The 19,974-nt window shown below is 40.8% G+C and overlaps 1 protein-coding gene across 10 annotated transcripts in view; it reads right to left on the bottom strand.

Moving 5' to 3' along the window:
- PPP4R1 (protein phosphatase 4 regulatory subunit 1) overlaps positions 1 to 19,974 on the bottom strand; it is a 44,152-nt gene that overhangs the window by 19,411 nt on the left and 4,767 nt on the right. For 6 of the 10 annotated variants that reach the window (XM_028737353.2, XM_028737356.2, XM_028737351.2 and 3 more), the window contains 4 exons: positions 3,758 to 3,893; positions 2,818 to 2,924; positions 1,998 to 2,140; positions 760 to 906 (listed from right to left, as the gene is read on the bottom strand). In XM_028737353.2, the coding sequence (XP_028593186.2) occupies positions 760 to 906; positions 1,998 to 2,140; positions 2,818 to 2,924; positions 3,758 to 3,893 (533 nt within the window). The remainder of the gene's footprint in view (positions 1 to 759; positions 907 to 1,997; positions 2,141 to 2,817; positions 2,925 to 3,757; positions 3,894 to 19,974) is intronic. The other 4 variants (XM_028737352.2, XM_028737357.2, XM_028737359.2 and 1 more) reach the window with 1 other exon arrangement.

Raw genomic sequence — 19,974 nt, forward strand, 5'->3', positions numbered from 1 at the left:
TCTCTCTCTCTCACACACACACACACACACACACACACACCTGCAACTCCCCTCCCTACTCACACACACCAACCATACATACACTGGTACCTGAGACTCCTTTGGGAGGAAGGATGTGATAGAATTTTAATAAATGCAACACACTTTCTCTCACACAGATCACACATACCTCCCCCCACTCTTTCTCAGACACAGACCACATCTCTTTCACTGACCAAGTATGTGTCAAAGGAAGTGCCTGCTGCTAGCTTTCAATGGCTGTTGAGCTACAGCCAGCCGAATGAATGGGGTGAACCCTTTCACTCCTTTTCCCCCTCCACCAGACATTGACAAAGAAAGAAATCATGGGTGAAATAATTTTCCTTGTTTGCAAGGCCCAATAAGACAGAACAAAGGCAATTAAATTTTTTTCTAATTATTTTCTAATTTGAGTTCTTGGTCCACATTAAGTTCAGTGGATGCAATCCTGTATAGTTTGGATGCTATATTCCATGGAAGTTAACCAGGAGTTTAACAACTTGTGAGCAGGATTGAAGCATCACCATTCTTCCATTTCCTCTGTTCTTGGTCCAAAAAAATGTTTTATGATCTCTGAAACATGCTTATCGCTATAACTACACCATTATCTTAGTCTGCAAAGCACCATTTTACATCTCATTCATGACAAAGGATACTCTATGGGAAAGCAAGCATGTTTGCTGCTTAGTAAATCCAGATAATTAATTAATATAGACAATGCAAAGTCATCCTCCAACTTACTGCCACAGCCTCTGTCTTCACATCATCATTGCTGTCTGGAGCCGTCAGCTCTACAAGAACTGGGCATACTTTGGCCTCCACATCATATCGTTCAATAAGTTCTTGCTCTAAAAGAACAAGTAATGCTGCCTGGCTTGTTTTTCTCACCTATGTTTAAAAAGAAGAGAGGAAGGGACTTGAATTATGTTTCCACCTGTGCCACAAAGCTTTAGAACAAACATTTTATAAGACAGCAAGAACTAACTCCTGTGAATCGCTTTCAGGCTCCACTCTATATTTACCTAGGAATGTCCCACTGAACTCAATGGGCCTTATTTCTGAATAGGATCTACACAGGATTATGTTGTCTGGGATATTGCCATACACTGTTAGTATTTATTTCCATGAATTCTTTAACATATGGAATGATACCATTGTATATCTTTAATTTGATAATATTTATACTACTGCTACTATGTAACACTGGTCAAGTACCACTGCAAAAGGCACTAAAGAGAACACAGAAGTAAACAGGTTATTCATACAGACTAGCCTTTCCCAGCATGATGCCCTCCAGATGTTTTGAACTATAAGGACATCGGTTTGTGGAAGACTAATATAAATTGTTTAATTTAATTACTGAGTCTGTGACACAAATTTATTTCAAAACTCTTTAATCTAATTTTAGTTGTTGGGACATTCACTGATCCAAATAATTGTGAAATTTCAAAACCACGAAACTGCCTTGTTTTTCCCTCCCTTGTAGTGAATGTTCAGGTGTCAGCCCCTATGGGAAGGGACCTGTCATGTTGCTACTTCAAAGTCCCATACATACTGATGCTGTTAGGTAAACAATTTATTTGGATGAGCATTAACATGGTACTATTAAACGCAGGTCCAGCTTACCGAACACAATGCATTCTCAGGAAACTGTTTATTAGAAGAGCATTTGCATAACAAGCTGACAATTTCCATTATTTCCTACGGGAACATTTCTAATCCATTATCTCCCCTCACCCTAAAATGGCTGCCACGAACCAGCAAAACATAAACAAGTACAGATGTGGGCAAATTGTGGCTATTCAGATATCTGAATCAGCTGTGCGTGTAGTAAGGTTTGGGTATAATTGTTTATGTTCAGGTAAGTGAATTTTTGGATAACAAGTGGGAGGATCACAGGATCTGCATGTAGTTTATTTCAAACATGTAAAATCTGTACACAACTGTGTAATTATTCAGTAACTTCAATGAATTCTCACCTGGTTGTTCTGGTCTGCAAGATATCTCACCACAATAGGCAATAAATATTTTGAAAAAGCGTAAGGGATTGAAGGCCTGTTTTCTTGACAAAACATAGCTATATGAGGCACCTGTTCCATCAATTCAGCTCGTACTGTTGGCTCTATTGATAAAAATGTCAAGATGAACCAGTAAATCATATGTTATCGATCTCCTGATCGAAAGTCAAATACCTACTATAATGCAGTACTAATAAACTATCTCTAATTGGTCATAAAGGAATCGTTTTGGATTCAAATTTATTGCTTCATGAATTAAAAGTTCAAGAGAGTCACTAATCCTTCTTGTTTTGCAAGTAGTATTAATTGTGGAATTCAACTGATGTCCCTGTGCTCACCAAAGTCCTTTTAATCCAGAGGATGCATCTGCTAAGTGGAATAGGAAAGGTGGCAATTTTTGCCAATTTTCCCATCCCACTGCACTTCCCTACCACTTTCTGCCTTTAATACCTTATGCCAGTCTCCATTTTTCTCTCATTTTATGGTCTCCTTGTTTTCCTGAAAAGCCTCCTTGCTATTAGGAGCCATTTTGAAATAGGTATTATTTTGATCCTTTTCTAAATATTCTTTACAGTGCTGCCAGCAATAACATGAATTTGGTTTTATAATCATGATTCTTCAGCAGCTGCAAAGCAACAATTGCTTTTTTGAATGAACTACTGAGGATACTAATAGCATGGAATAAAGAAAGAAATATAATCTAGTTTATCCACTGTTCACATTAACCACCCCAACATTTAATCTACTTCATTACCTCATTAAGATAGCTCATACTACACACCTGAATCATCAGCTAGCCTGCTGACTCTTTCCAGTACAGCAATACAATCTCTCTCATCATCACTCACTTCTTTCAAAGTGTCCAACAAACTTCGAGCCACCATTTGCCTAGAACATGAGAGAATAAAATTGCAATATTGTGGAACTAAGTTTATAGCTTTTACATTTCAAGAAATAATTTATCTATCCCACCTTAATATAACACATTTGCATCTGAGCCTTCTTTCAGAGAACTCAAGGCAGTATATATGGGTTACCCTATTTTGCCCACAACAACCCTTAGTGTGTGTGTGTCTTGCCCAAAGTTTCATGGCTGTGTGGCAATGTGAACCCAGCTTTCCTGGTCCAAGTTTTTGACGGCTACACCAAATACGGCCTGCTGCCCACAGGATAAAAAACTGTTCAGAACAGAATACTTAACATTAAAAAATCAAAACGAACCATTTTGAACTATTACCCAGAAAATAATACTAAAATTAAACCACTGTATAAGAATGCCGAGTAAAAAAGAGGAAAATATTTCCTTAGAACTCAACAAAAACTAAGGTGAATTTTACAACATTGTATATTCCAATATCAGATGGCAGACAGATCCTTGTAAACGAAGACATGTTACATTAAATGCAACATACATGAAGCCACCATCTTTAATCATGTGTAGAGCTGGTATTCTTACATTTGGAAATGAACTGTAGCCTCTTCAAACATTACTGTGTTATAGTGTGAATACAATACAAATCTTAAATACATATCTTCTTACAAAGTAATGTACCAAAAGCCCTTGATAAGGACAGATAATCCATTAAATGAAAAAAGTGGACAGGTGTGTGAATTTAATTCATATAATTTCCATGTAAAAAAGAGATTAAGTTTTGTCCTGCACACAAAACACTTTAAGATAGCTCCTTATAAAACAGATTATTTAGGCTAAAATACCATACCTGTTAAAAATATTCTCGCTTGCAGCGTACTTGTCCAATCTTCCCAGAGGAGTCAACATTTCATCTTGTGAGACAAAGTCCAGGGCTGAAGGTATAATAATCACATCAGACTCTGAGCTGTAGTCATCCACACCAACTATCAGAGACATCAGAAACATTCCTTATAATCACAAATCTATATTTTAAAACAGATGCCTAATGCTGAGAAGAAGCTAGGCTATGCAGCAGTCTGTTTTCAACACAATTAGTCTTAAAACTTTGTGTGCCTTTACCATTCTTCCCTTTCAAAGCATGCTTTTTGTACAATTCAGCCATTCTTCTTGAACTGTATCCACTTTTTGTACAAAATTGTTCTCCAATTTCCTTCAGTCTCAAATATTTTGTAAACCACACACCATCTGCAGCTGACTGCTTTTTCTACTAGTCCTTCAGTAAAGTAACTGTTTTCTAAAACCTCTCCTGTCATACCAGATAAAGATCTCTAGTAGCCAAATTTGTATACATAAATGAATATGAACCTAAAAATTGATGAAGACCCAAGAAACTAGTTAGGAAGTGCAATTTCATTAAAACCAAAATCAGGACTTAAAACCACTGTTAAGGTTAAGTATAGTTTAAATATAAGCATTCAGCATGCTGGTGCACAGGGCTAAAAATTTTGCTTCTCCTCTGCTCCTACTGTGCTGCCCTAGTTTTGCTTAGCATTACATAGAAACCATGGGCAGTAAAGCCAAGAACAAACTTAGGTTATAATTAATTGCTTGGAGGGAAGCAAACCACAGGTCTAGGTTCAGGCATAATGCTGAAGCAAATCCAAGGCTTCGCTCCTGGAAGCAGCAGAGCGAAGTACCTGTGATTGTGGCATCTAGTGCAATTAGACGCTGCTGGGCTGTACTTTGTATTTCTTCAAATTTGTTAGTTAGTTTTAAGTTCAGGATGGGGTGGGGGAAGAAGTCAGCCTATATCCATGATGTTGTCTTCCAACCTATTGCAACACTATTCATGTCAGCAGCAATCTGATCAAGTTTACAGTAGTGCCCCACAAGACGAATGCCTCGCAAGACAAAAAACTCGCTAGACGAAAGGTTTTTTCGTCCGCGATTTGCCTCGCAAGACGAATTCCCCTATGGGCTTGCTTCGCAAAACGAAAACGTCTCGCGACTTTGTTTCCTTTGTGTAAAAACCGTTAAAACCAAGGGTGCTTAGCTTGAGCAGCTGCAGTTGCGACTTGACTTCGAGGAGCAACTGTTAGCACGTGGTTTGGTAGCCTTTTCTCAGACTTTGCTCACTTTTGAAGCTTTTCCAAAACTTTTCCAGAACTTTTCCAGAACTTCTCTTTCATCCATTTGGTAAGTTAAACTTTTAAAACTTTTTTGGGGGGTTTTGGATTTTGGGTTGGGGTGTTTGGGATTAAAGGACTTGGTGTTGGGAAGGGGTTTGCGATAATCTGGGAGCTTGTGGGGGGGTTTTGGGAATTTTTATGATTTTCTGTGACCACTGGGCCAGGTTGTTTTTTTTTGAAAATTTTTCTGAGTTTGAATTTCTGAGTGCTGGCTGGCTGGGGGAACAGTTGGGGAGATTTCTGCAGAAATCTGGGACCATGTGGGGTTTTTTGGGGAATTTTTATGATTTTCTGTGACCACTAGGCATGGTTGTTTATTTTTGAAAATTTTTCTGAGTTTGAATTTCTGAGTGCTGGTTGGCTGGGGGAACAGTTGGGGAGGTTTCTGCAGAAATCTGGGAGCTTGTGGGGCTTTTTGGGATTTTTTGTGATTTTCTGTGACCATTGGGCCAGGTTGTTGTTTTTTTTTGAAAATTTTTCTGAGTTTGAATTTCTGAGTGCTGGCTGGCTGGGGGAACAGTTGGGGAGGTTTCTGCAGGAATCTGGGAGCTTGTGGGGCTTTTTTGGGATTTTTTGTGATTTTCTGTGACCATTGGGCCAGGTTGTTTTTTTTTGAAATTTTTTTCTGAGTTTGAATTTCTAGTGCTGGCTGGCTGGGGGAACAGTTGGGGAGGTTTCTGCAGGAATCTGGGAGCTTGTGGGGCTTTTTGGGTTTTTTTGTGATTTTCTGTGACCATTGGGCCAGGTTGTTTTTTTTTGAAAATTTTTCTGAGTTTGAATTTCTGAGTGCTGGCTGGCTGGGGGAACAGTTGGGGAGGTTTCTGCAGGAATCTGGGAGCTTGTGGGGCTTTTTGGGTTTTTTTGTGATTTTCTGTGACCATTGGGCCAGGTTGTTTTTTTTTGAAAATTTTTCTGAGTTTGAATTTCTGAGTGCTGGCTGGCTGGGGGAACAGTTGGGGAGGTTTCTACAGGAATCTGGGAGCTTGTGGGGCTTTTTGGGTTTTTTTGTGATTTTCTGTGACCATTGGGCCAGGTTGTTTTTTTTTTGAAAATTTTTCTGAGTTTGAATTTCTGAGTGCTGGCTGGCTGGGGGAACAGTTGGGGAGGTTTCTGCAGGAATCTGGGAGCTTGTGGGGCTTTTTGGGATTTTTTGTGATTTTCTGTGACCATTGGGCCAGGTTGTTTTTTTTTTTTTGAAAAATTTTCTGAGTTTGAATTTCTGAGTGCTGGCTGGCTGGGGGAACAGTTGGGGAGGTTTCTGCAGGAATCTGGGAGCTTGTGGGGCTTTTTTGTGATTTTTTGTGATTTTCTGTGACCACTAGGCATGGTTGTTTTTTTTTCAAATTTTTTTTTCTGAGTTTGAATTTCTGAGTGCTGGCTGGCTAGGGGAACTGTTGGGGAGGTTTCTGCAGAAATCTGGGAGCTTGTGGGGCTTTTTTGGGTTTTTTGTGATTTTCTGTGACCATTGGGCCAGGTTGTTTTTTTTTGAAAATTTTTCTGAGTTTGAATTTCTGAGTGCTGGCTGGCTGGGGGAACAGTTGGGGAGGTTTCTGCAGAAATCTGGGAGCTTGTGGGGCTTTTTGGTTTTTTTTGTGATTTTCTGTGACCATTGGGCCAGGTTGTTTTTTTTTGAAAATTTTTCTGAGTTTGAATTTCTGAGTGCTGGCTGGCTGGGGGAACAGTTGGGGAGGTTTCTGCAGGAATCTGGGAGCTTGTGGGGCTTTTTGGGTTTTTTTGTGATTTTCTGTGACCATTGGGCCAGGTTGTTTTTTTTTGAAAATTTTTCTGAGTTTGAATTTCTGAGTGCTGGCTGGCTGGGGGAACAGTTGGGGAGGTTTCTGCAGGAATCTGGGAGCTTGTGGGGCTTTTTGGGATTTTTTGTGATTTTCTGTGACCATTGGGCCAGGTTGTTTTTTTTTTGAAAATTTTTCTGAGTTTGAATTTCTGAGTGCTGGCTGGCTGGGGGAACAGTTGGGGAGGTTTCTGCAGGAATCTGGGAGCTTGTGGGGCTTTTTGGGATTTTTTGTGATTTTCTGTGACCACTAGGCATGGTTGTTTTTTTTTCAAATTTTTTTTTCTGAGTTTGAATTTCTGAGTGCTGGCTGGCTAGGGGAACTGTTGGGGAGGTTTCTGCAGAAATCTGGGAGCTTGTGGGGCTTTTTTGGGTTTTTTGTGATTTTCTGTGACCATTGGGCCAGGTTGTTTTTTTTTGAAAATTTTTCTGAGTTTGAATTTCTGAGTGCTGGCTGGCTGGGGGAACAGTTGGGGAGGTTTCTGCAGAAATCTGGGAGCTTGTGGGGCTTTTTTGGGATTTTTTGTGATGTTCTGTGACCACTAGGCATGGTTGTTTTTTTTTTCAAATTTTTTTTTCTGAGTTTGAATTTCTGAGTGCTGGCTGGCTAGGGGAACTGTTGGGGAGGTTTCTGCAGAAATCTGGGACCATGTGGGGTTTTTTTTTGGAATTTTTATGATTTTCTGTGACCACTAGGCATGGTTGTTTATTTTTGAAAAATTTTTCTGAGTTTGAATTTCTGAGTGCTGGCCATGTTGTTATTTTTTGAAATTTTTTTTTGTCTGGGTGGGGAAGCAGTTGGGGAGGGGTTTGCAGCAGTTGGGGAGGGGCTGGGGGAGCAGTTGGGGAGGGGTTTGCAATTTCTGTGTTGTGGGTGGGTTGGTGCGTGTCTGTGGGAGCAGTTGAGGTTTTTGAAGACATTGGTGATTTTTGAAGCTTTTCCTAAACTTATTTTGCAGCCATTTGAGGTTTCTGAGGACTTCGGTGGTTGATTGTTGAAGCTTTTCCAGAACTTCTCTTTCATCCATTTGGTAAGCTAAACTTTTAAAACTTTTTTGGGGGTTTTTGGATTTTGGATTTGGGGTTGGGGTGCTTGGGATTCAAGGCCTTGGTTCTGGGTTTTAATTTCTGTGTGGTGGGTGGCTGGCTGCTTTTGTATTTTTTGGGTTTGAAGCACATCACTGATTTTTTTTTCTGTTTCTGAGTTTACGAAGGTAGGAGCTGTGCTGCCATGGGACCCAAGAAGACTGCTGCTGCGGTGGCCGGCGATAGGAAGAAGGAGAAGGTGACGCTGGAAATGAAGAAGGAGATCATCTGGAAGCACGACGGCGGAATGCGTGTGACGGACATCGCCAGGGAGTACGGCAGGAACCCATCGACCATCGGGACCATCCTGAAGATGAGGGAGAAGATCCTGGCGACTGATGCAGCCAAGGGAGTCACCAGGATCGTGAAGAACCGCCCAGCTGTCCTGGAGGAGGTCGAGAAGTTGCTGCTCATCTGGATAGAAGAGAAGCAGCGTGCAGGGGACACAGTGTCTGAGGCCGTCATTTGTGAGAAGGCCAAGGCCTTGCACGCTGACCTCATCCGGGAACAGCCAGGAACCTCAGCCGAGCCAGAAGTCTTCAAGGCTAGCAGAGGTTGGTTTGACCGGTTCAAGACAAGATCTGGCATCCACAGCGTGGTCAGGCATGGAGAGGCTGCCAGTTCTGATGTTCCTGCGGCTGAAGACTTTGCAGCGGAGTTCCTGGAGCTTGTGAAGACGGAGGGCTACGTTCCGCAGCAGGTCTTCAACTGCGACGAGACCGGGCTGTTTTGGAAGAGGATGCCCAAAAGGACTTTCATCACTCAGGAGGAGTCCAGGCTGCCTGGCCACAAGCCCATGAAGGACCGCCTGACCCTGCTCTTCTGTGCCAACGCAAGCGGCGACCTGAAGATCAAGCCCCTGCTGGTGTACCACTCGGAGAACCCACGGGCCTTCAAGAGACACAAGATCGACAAGGAGCGGCTGAGTGTCATGTGGCGATCCAACAGCAAGGCTTGGGTCACACGTGTGCTGTTTGTGGACTGGGTCAATCTTGCTTTTGGCCCTGCTGTCAAGCAGTACCTGCTGGACAACGACCTGCCGCTGAAGGCTTTGCTTCTGATGGACAATGCTCCTGCCCATCCTAAAGGCCTTGAGGTGGACTTGTGGAGGAGTTCAGCTTCATCAACATCATGTTTCTGCCGCCTAACACCACGCCACTGCTCCAGCCGATGGATCAGCAGGTCATCGCCAATTTCAAAAAACTCTACACCAAGGAGCTTTTCAGGCGATGCTTCGAGGTGACTGACTGCACCACCATCACCCTGCGGGAATTCTGGAAGGACCACTTCGACATCGTCACCTGCTTGAAGATGGTCAACACGGCCTGGAAAGGGATCAGCCAGAGAAATTTGAATTGCGCTTGGCGCAGCCTGTGGCCGGACTGTGTGGCACCAAGTGACTCTGATGCACCAGAGTCAACAGTGGTGCAGGACATTGTTGCCTTGGGGAGGACCATGGGCCTGGAGGTCACGGAGGAGGACGTCTGCGAGCTGGTGGAGGGGCACGACGACGAGCTGACCACCGTGGAGCTGGTCGAACTGCAGGCAGAGGCTGCGCAGGAGCAGGCCTCACTGGAAGAGGAGGAAGCAACTGAGGAACGGCTGTCCTCCGAAAGACTGAGGGACATTTGCCAGAAGTGGAAGGAGGTGCAGACTTTTGCAGATCTACACCACCATGAGAAGCACGTGGCACATGACGCTGGGAACTTTTATGATACGAGGGTCATGTCGTCTTTCAGGGAGCTGCTGAAAAGGCGGATGAAGCAGCAGACTATGGACAGGTTCTTGACCAAGAAGCAAAGAGTGGAAGAGGAGCCTTCTTCGAGTGGTCCCCCAGAGTCTTAGAAAATGTACTGTACACTTTGTTGATTTTTAAATGTTTTTCTGTCATGTTTATAAAGTTAATTTATTTTCCCTTCAATTTTTGAACTGCTCTTTACAGTATGTGTGACTTTAAAGAGCAGTTAATAAACTGTTGTTGTACCAAATTTGGCTTTGTTTGGACTTTTTTTGACCATAGGAACGCATTAATTGATTTTCAATGCATTCCTATGGGATTTCGTGCTTCGCAAGACGAAAAATTCGCTAGACGACAAAAATTGCGGAACGAATTAATTTCGTCTTGCGGGGCACCACTGTAATTACCAACACTTACATATTGTCAAAGCAACAGACATAAAAATCTTGTGAGTACTAGTTATCTCCAAAAAAACATGGATGATCCCCACTTGTTCAAGGATCGGTCATCTATGGAATCCACTGCTGTCATTCTAACTACTCTCTCAATTTACCATTTTGCTTTCACTGGCTGGCTGGCTTATTAACAGTCTTTTTATAAGAGTAATGCTTTTAATAAGTCAGATGGAGCACTTTCCATTGTTCTACCCTTTTGGAGTACAGTGGGAAGAGGAACTGGCCATTCCCTATCTATTTTCATACAGATGAATATTCCAGTTGTCTCATGCTTTCTTATTTTACACTTATTCTACAGCATAGAGGATAACGGTCTCTTGTTACCTATGGTATACACATAACAATAGGACCCTTGATGCATGATTAGGGCTCTCTGGCACTATCACAAATTGCTAACAGTCTCCCAAGTCCCTGCCCATGAATAAACTGCTCCAAATACAGTCATAAAAAGGTAAAGGTACCCCTGCCCGTACGGGCCAGTCTTGACAGATTCTAGGGTTGTGCGCCCATCTCACTCTATAGGCTGGGGGCCAGCGCTGTCCGCAGACACTTCCGGGTCACGTGGCCAGCGTGACGAAGCTACTCTGGCAAGCCAGAGCCGCACACGGAAACGCCGTTTACCTTCCCGCTAGTAAGCAGTCCCTATTTATCTACTTGCATCCGGGGGTGCTTTCGAACTGCTAGGTTGGCAGGCGCTGGGACCGAGCAACGGGAGCGCACCCCGCCACGGGGATTCGAACCGCCAACCATGCGATCGGCAAGTCCTAGGCACTGAGGTTTAACCCACAGCGCCACCCGCGTCCCCCAAATACAGTCATACCTTGGGATAAATATGCTTCAGGATAAGTATTTTCGGGTCGCACTCCGCGGCAACCCGGAAGTAACGGAGCGCGTTACTTCCAGGTTTCGCCGCTCGCGCATGCGCAGACGGTCAAAATGACATCACGCATATGCACGGCAAAACATGACCCCAGCATGCGCAGACGCGTCTTACGTTCTATTCAGGATGCGAATGGGGCTCCGGAACGGATCCCGTTCGCATCCCGAGGTACCACTGTATTCACAATATCCTTTTTTTTTTTTTTTTTTTAAATTTTAAAATAACTTTATTATATTCCAGCAGTTAAAAACATATATACATCATCCATAAAAGAAAAAAAGAAAAACATGAAAACCTAAAGGAAAACAGAATATACAAAAACACAATTGGATTCCTTGCTGACTATACACTCAAACATTGTACAAATCTATAACATTGTTGACTTCCCACCACCTCGAGCGAGCGGTAACTCAATATTACGTTCAGCAGTGTCTTTATCTAATCATTGTTCTCACCTCGCGATTTTTATATTATGCCTACTGTGATTTTGTCATTTCCCAAGGTCCGTTCCATGTATGAGAGAAATTTATTCCAATCGTTAATAAATTTGGTATTCTTCTGTTGCCTGATCTTCTGTGTCATTATTGCTGTATCCATATATTCAATTAGTTTAGTTTGCCATTCACTAATCATTGGAACGTTGGCTGTTCTCCAATTCTGTGCTAACAGTATCCTTGCGGATACTGTTGCATATTGAAAGAGGGTTTGGTCGTCTTTTTTGATTTCTTCCCCCACCATTCCTAAGAGGAATGCCTCGGGCTTTTTGGGAAAGTTATACTTTAGGATCTTTTTCAACTCATCGTAGACCAACCCCCAAAATCTTTTAACTTCTTCGCAGGACCACCACATATGGAAGAAGTCTCCCTCCTTCCTCTTGCATTTCCAGCAAGTCTTCTCCTCGGTTTTATACATTTTAGCTAATTTCGTTGGTGTGATGTACCATCGGTACATCATCTTTTCCATGTTTTCCCGAAGTCTGACACAAGCTGAAAATTTCATATCTTTATTCCAGAGTTTTGTCCACCTTTCATATTCTATAGGGTGTCCTAGGTCTATGGCCCACTTAACCATTACTTCTTTGATTTCCTCATCCATTGTATCCCAGTCTAATAGTTGGTTATACATTTTAGTTAGCAGTTTAGATTTCCCCTCTATTATTTCTAGCTGGAACTTGGATTTATTCTTACTCATTCCGACTTTTTTGTGTTCCCTCCAAACGGCGTTAATTTGGTGGTATTGCATCCACCCCGTTAGTTTATCCTTTAATTCCTCATAAGGTCTGACTTCCCAACCTTTGTCTGTTCTTTTCAGGAGATCAGCATACGTCCACCTTTTGCCTTCCATATTTAATTTTTTAATTACTAGAATATCAATAGGTGACAGCCACCATGGGGTGTCCTTTTCTACTAAGTTTTTACATCTGTTCCACACCTCCAGTAGTGCTCCTCTTATGATATGGTTGGAAAAACCTTTATGGACTCTCCCTTTCTCCTGCCATAAGTACGCATGCCACCCGAACCTGGCGTCGAACCCCTCTAAATCCAATAGGTCGGTGTTATCTAAGACTATCCATTCCTTAATCCAACAGAGGCATGAAGCCTCATAGTATAGTTGCAGGTTCGGTACTGCGAAGCCTCCTCTCTCTCTTCTGTCGGTGAGTAACTTATATTTAATTCTAGCCCTTTTGCCTTGCCAGATAAATCTGGACAAGGTCCTCTGCCAATCTTTGAACATCGTTGTGCCCCTAATTACTGGGATATTTTGGAATAGGAATATCATTTTTGGCAAGATATTCATTTTAATGGCGGCCATTCTCCCTTCCCATGAGAGTTGTAGTCTACTCCAACTGTCTAGATCCCTTTTACATTCTCTCCAGATCTTATTGTAGTTATCCTCCACCAGGTTTATACTTTTTGGGGTAATCCAAATACCCAAATATTTAACCTTTTTCGATACTTTTCTCCCGGAATCCAGTTCTATTTTGTTTCTTAGTTGTTCATCTAGATTTTTTATCAGGATCTTTGTTTTGATTTTGTTTAATTTGAACCCGGATAGCCTACCGAACGCCTCCATTACCTCGATAACTGTGTTTATCCCTTTTGTGGGGTCTTCTATTGAGACTACTAGGTCGTCGGCGTAAGCTTTTACTTTATATTCTTTTGTACCTATTTTAATCCCTCTAATTTCCGGCGTTCCTCTTATTCTATTTAGTATAACTTCCAAGACCATAATGAATAACAGGGGTGATAGAGGGCACCCCTGTCTTGTGCCTTTGGAGATCATGAATGAGTTTGTCAGGTTACCGTTAACTATTAATTTCGCTCTTTGAGTTGAGTAGATCGATCTTATGCCTTCCAGAAATGGTCCTCTTATTCCTACATTCTCCATGCATCCTATAAGTAAGTGCCAGGATACGTTATCAAAAGCCTTCTCGGCGTCTATGAAGATTAGGGCGGCGGGGATATCGTTCCTGAATTCCAGGTATTCAATTATATTGATTATATGCCTTACGTTGTCTTTTATCTGCCTACCTGGCAGGAATCCGGCTTGGTCTTTATGGATCGCTCTATTCAAATATTTCTTTAATCTACATGCCATTATTCCCGCAAAAATTTTATAGTCATTATTAAGCAGCGATATTGGTCTATAATTTTTTATCTCAAGTATATCTGAGTCTGCTTTCGGTATTACCGTGATGTAGGCCTCCCTCCAAGAATCAGGTATTTCTCCCCCTTGTAAGATGTTATTAATTACATTGCACAGTACCGGGGCCAGATGTTCCTCTAAAGTTTTGTAGTATTTTTGAGACAGGCCGTCTGGGCCTGGAGCCTTCCCCGGTTTCATTTTCTTAATTGCATCCCTAACTTCTTCCATCGTTATTGGTTCATTTAGAAGTGCCTTTTCTTCTTCTGTTATTTCTTCTCCTCCACTCCTTTCTAAATATCTTCCAATCTCATTTATATCTTCCTCTTCCCTCTTTTTATACAGAGTTTCGTAGTATTGGAGGAATTTATCTTTTATCTCATTAGGGTCTTCTATTATTTGCTCTTCCGATTTAATTTTATTAATTACTCTTTGCTTTTTCCTTTTTCTCAATTGCCATGCTAATAGCTTACCTGTTTTGTTCGCAGACTCAAAGTATTTTTGTTTCATCATTCTTATTCCCCATTCTATTTCCTGATTTAGCAGTGATGAATATTGAGTTTGTAGTAATTTACCCAATTGTTTGGTCTTCTCATCTCCCGGGTTTTTTGTTAATTTTATCTCTATCTCTTTTAATTGTTTAACTATTTCATCTTTCTTTGCCTCTCTTAAGTTTTTCCTGTATTTATTCTGTTGTATCAGAAAACCTCTGAGTACTGCTTTACTTGCATCCCAGACCACATCAATTTTGGTTTCTTTGTTCAGGTTTTGATCAAAATACTCTTTCAAAATATTCTTTGCCTTAGAGATGGTCTCCTCTTGTTCCAACAAGTAATCATTCATTCTCCATCTATAAGGTCCTGGTAGCTTACACTTTATTTCCAGATATATTGGATTGTGATCCGAGAGTGTTCTGGGCTCTATTTCACATTTCAGTGACCTTGTCGAAAGCTCTCTGGAGACCCAAATCTGGTCTATTCTCCCCCAGCTTTGATGAACTCCTGAAAAAAAAGTAAACTGTTTTTCTGTGGGGTTTTTAAACCTCCAGATGTCAATCAGATCTAAATTTTCTTGGAGGTCATCAAAGGTTTTGGGGAGTTTCCCCTGTTTCCCTTTCTTTCTTTTTTCACTTCTATCTATCTCGGGTTCCGGAACTCCATTCAGGTCACCTAATACAATTAGGTTGTGATTTTCCAATTCCAATAGCACTTTTTCCAATTTCCTGAAAAACTCGGTTTTGTTTGTATTGGGGGCATAGACTGTTACTACGTTAAATCTTTCCCCTTGGTGTGTGATTTGGACTCCCAGGATCCTCCCTTCCTCATCTTTGCAAATTAGTTTGGGTTCCAATTTCTCTTTCACATAGATTACCAACCCTCTCTTTTTATTCACCTCTGAATTTATAAATTCCGTTCCTAATTTTTTATTAACCAATATATGTTTATGTTTTTTCGCTACATGCGTCTCTTGGCAGCAAACCACGTCACATTTTTTATTTCTCAAAACTTTCTCTATTTTATTCCTTTTTGATTTTTCGTTTAGACCATTAACATTCCACGTTAGAAAAGTTAAAGACATTACTGAAATTAAATATCAAGTTTATTTCTAACTTTCAATTCCTTGCTTCTTCCTCTTCTTCTGTGTTCTCCTCCTCCTCTACCTCACCTTCCTCCTCCTCCACCCCTCCCCCTCCCTCTCCCTCCCCCCCCGCGGCCCCGCTCCTCCCCCCTCTTCAGCTCCCCCGCCTCCTATGTCTCTTCTGTTTTTTACTCTATCCTCCTTTTTGTCAAGCTCTCTCTCGTATCTTCTTAGGAACTTCTCTACCTCTAATGGGTTGGTCAGTTTGAACTTCTTGTCCTTAAAAAAGAAGGCAATTCCTTCGGGGAATTCCCACCTGAATTGAATGTTGTTCCTTCTCAGAACCCCTGTTACGTGTCTATATCCCTCCCTCTTGCGTAATAGTCTAACTGGGATCTCTTTAAGGACAATTATTGGTCTTACGCCTATTATTAATTTTTTGTGGTAGCTCGTTTTAAGTATCAAATTCCTCATTCCTATTGAGTTAAACACTACTAAACAGTCCCCGAGGGGTTTCTTAGTCCTGTTCTGGTATGTTCTTGTTTTAATTCTATAGGCGTTGTCTATCGTGTATGCGACCTCCTCCTCCTTCATCTCTAACCACTTAGCTAATTCCTTAATTATTCTCTCCCTGATGTTCTCATTCATTTCCTCCTCTATACCTCTAAATTTTAAATGCATTTGCCTTTGTCGCATTTCCGTCATTGCAATACTGTCCCATATCTGTTCCTGTGTCTTATTCAGTTCTTGCATTCCCTCCTTCACCTTTTCCGTCTCCCTTTTCTGTTCTCTCATGTCTTTTTGAATTTTTTTGTTGGTTTCCTCAAATGTCTTGGTTTTGGCTGTTAACTCTTGAACTTTATTCGAGAGTTCCCCTATTGCATCCTCTATTCTCCTATCTATCCTCTCTTGTAGTTCCTCTAGCTTATTTTCTATATGATTTTCATTCTGTTTAAGTTCCTCCTTGATTTTTAGCCACAAAAAATCCAAATCTTTAATTTCTTCCTGTCTAGATACTTTCCTTTCACCTGGGGTCCCTCCTCCCCTCCTCCCGTTCTTCCCCTGCATTTTTATCTTGGTAAACCACTGTGGTTTTGAAGTGGTTCTCTCCCCTTAAGGGCTCACAATCTGTTTGTTCTCACTCTAACGGTCGTTAATCCTTTCTGGGAGGTTTCTCTAACCACATTAAGTAATCCCTTAATCCACAAGTTCCTTTAGTTAGAGCGACGATAGGGGCAAATCCTCCTTGTAGCAAACAAGAGCACACATATTAAAACAATTGATGTAAATTTTCAGCTGCTATATTTTTCCTACAGAAAATTAATTAAGCCACTACCATCATTATACATGGATATAATATCAGTCTAACAGAAACTGTCCAGCATTGCAATTAGCTTCTCACATGACTACTCTTTGAAAGTGCTTGCACGTGTGCACCATAACACTACATTTCCCAAATTAAACATGCTATTTAGGCATTTTAAAATTGGCACAGTATATTAGCAGTTTTGAGTGTCTTTACATGATTTTCTAAACATTTAAGCAATGTAAGGATTGTTTGCTATTGAGTTGTCAGGTTTTAAAATATTTACATTTACTGTATCCCAATAAAAATATTTTTCAAGTAAAGTTGTGAAATTGTTTGACTATCACATTTAAACTAGAAAGTCTGTTTCATTTATTTATTTTTTCATGTAGGAATATTTCAGATAAATGGCTTTGGCTAAAAGAAAAAAATCCAATATATTTATTTATATAAAACAAAATTATGAAATCAAAAGATGTCTGAGCTGTACCTCCGTATATAACATAAGAAGAATCCTACCGGATCAGGCCAAAGATCTATCTAGTCCAGCATTCTATTATCATAGTGGTCAACCAGATGCCATGGGGAAGTCTGCAAGTAGGACCAGAGTAGGACCAACTGTGCTCTTCCCCACTCTCACTTCTCAGCAACTGGTATTAAGAGACATGATGTAGCACAGCTGTATACTGTGCCATTACTATTCACCTAAAACTGAATTGAAACCATCTCATTTGACAAAAGTTTTCAGCAATGAAAGGCAGATCCAAAGGTGGACACGAAGTCTCATATCATGTGTGAAATGGCAGATACTTCAAGAAGAATACTGACAACCTAGTTTCCAATAAGTTTCATTGTTGCAGGGGTAGCTGAAAATATAATGCTAAAGCAAGCAATCAGTACTTTGGTATGTGTTTTTAAGTCAGCTTCTTAATGTTAATGGACACACCTCTCTACATAATTATTACTATTTCCAAATATGTTCTGCATGGGCTACCTTGAGTTTTTCACATCTGAATATTGGCAAATAAATGAAACAACATACAGAAGTTAACAGAATTCACAGTTTGAATGTGGAAGGTGTCAAACCATGTGCAACTCAAGTATACAAAGCAGCTGCAGTAGTTCAGCATTTCCCCCCCAATGTGGCCTTTCATGCTTAATTAATTGCTAGTTTCCAGGCTATCAATCGCTAACGTCTGGGATTAGAAAGACATAGCATTTGATTTTCATTCCTGTTACATTAGTTTTTTCTAACAGGTTTCCCAGGTAATATACAGATTATGTTAGCCTAACCATCAATTTTCATTTCAATGAAGTTCTCGTTATCTGTACAAATCTACCCATGTTCTCATATCTGAATCAATTAAGTTTAGGAACCTGAATTATTGTAATTTTCCATTATGGTAAGAAAAATTACCATACAGTGGTACCTCGGGTTACATACACTTCAAGTTACATACACTTCAGGTTACAGACTCTGCTAACCCAGAAATAGTGCTTCAGGTTAAGAACTTTGCTTCAGGATAAGAACAGAAATTGTGCTCCGGCAGCGCAGCGGCAGCAGAAGGCCCCATTAGCTAAAGTGGTGCTTCAGGTTAAGAAAAGTTTCAGGTTAAGAACAGACCTCCGGAATGAATTGAGTACTTAACCCGAGGTATCACTGTATGTCCATTCATCCAAAACATCACTGTTTATTAGTTCAATAAAATGTACTAAGACGATGCATAAATATTTCCCTTTATAAGCAACACCTGCAGGAGACGAACATTTCTACTACTTCATATAACTTTTAATAGATGCCAATATTCGGGGGGGGATGTTTATGGAACATCACCATGATCTCAGTGTAAACACAAGATCTGGTTGTATCATGGAGATGGGAAGCATGTGACCCTCCAGATGTTGTTTGACTTCAGTGTTCATCAGCTTCAGTCAGCATGGCCAACTATCAAGGACGAATGGAGGTGTAGTCCAGCATCATCTGGAGAGCTACAGGTTCCTATCCCCTCTGCTCTAACATGAAGGAAACATAGGAAACTGTTTAAAATTGTACAATATTGTAAACATAAAAAATAACCCCAAAAAAGAATTAACTTAAATAGGAAGCAAAAAGCCTAGATAAATGCACTGAATTCAAATAAATCTTAAAACTCAAAAACCTACTGCCTAACAATGTGCAACAGTTTTGGGATTTTTTTAAAGGATACAGCAATCAATGTTTGCCCACAAAAGGTAGGAAAATTTGCACACTGTTACCAAATACCATTCCATTTTGTAAGCATAATTTTGAACTCTTCCATTTAAACATATTTCAACAGTGTAGTCATCCCTTATGGAATCTCCTATGCTACTAACCACACAACATTGCTTTCCTAATGTCTATTCAAAGTACCTCCTTTTCTGATCTTTGGCACCTGTGTGCCTGTAGTTTATAGGCAATTCAGTTACATGTCTATATTCAGAAATGACATTTATTATACAAACAAAACTCATGTTCACTGTGGAATGTGGACAACCATCAATTTTATTCTCCTATGTAAATGAAATTCACAAACCTATCCAAGACGAAAATCCTGTTTTTCCATCTATACTCAGATGGTTTCAAAAGAACAAGAAATCTTTCTACTATTCTCCTAGTTACTACTGGTCAAAGTGACCATGCTAAACAGCAATGTGTTGTATTCATCTAAGTCACCCTGTTAGTGCAAGGGCTTCGGCTAAATAGAACTTCCCTCCCTTGCATCTCCAGAGCCCCCCCAATCTGTTCCAGAGGGTATGGAGAACTCTCAGAATAGATTTAGAGGCACACAGGGGGAGGGGAAGTTTCTCTGCACAAGTGGAAGTCCTTGCACCAACAGATTTTACTGTGTATGTATGCCTTTCTACCTCTCATCACACAATGAAGTCACAATTTTTCTTTTGCTGTCTGTCCCTGGTTTATGCTCTACACACAAAAGCTTAAAATTAGCAATTGAAGTTGTCCACCTAGAAGCACAGACACAGTTTTTAAAAAAGAAAGATGTCTTCAAGCTAAGAAGGTACACCAGAGGCAACCCTGAAACACTACCTTTAGTTAGACACAAATGCTACTGGGGGCATTTCAGCAGCTTATGGCCTTTTTTTTTGTCAAGGATTTGTGGATTACCATAACTGACTGTATATGTAGTTTGTCACTAAAATAACAGAGAACAAAAATAAAATATGCAGTCACCAGTCTTGCCTTAGAAATCAGCTTATTAAAAGGAATCAGATTTGCTGGCATCAGTGTCTCAGTTCTGGGCTGCTTAAGGTCCCATCTCAATCCGAAAAGGCATGAGTACAAATCAGGTCTTTTGATGACCCATTTCCCTCTATGAAGAGCCAAGACAGCTGCAATGCTACAAGAACATACAGGGTA

This window comes from Podarcis muralis, chromosome 8, assembly GCF_964188315.1.
Source record: "Podarcis muralis chromosome 8, rPodMur119.hap1.1, whole genome shotgun sequence".
NCBI lineage: Eukaryota > Metazoa > Chordata > Lepidosauria > Squamata > Lacertidae > Podarcis > Podarcis muralis.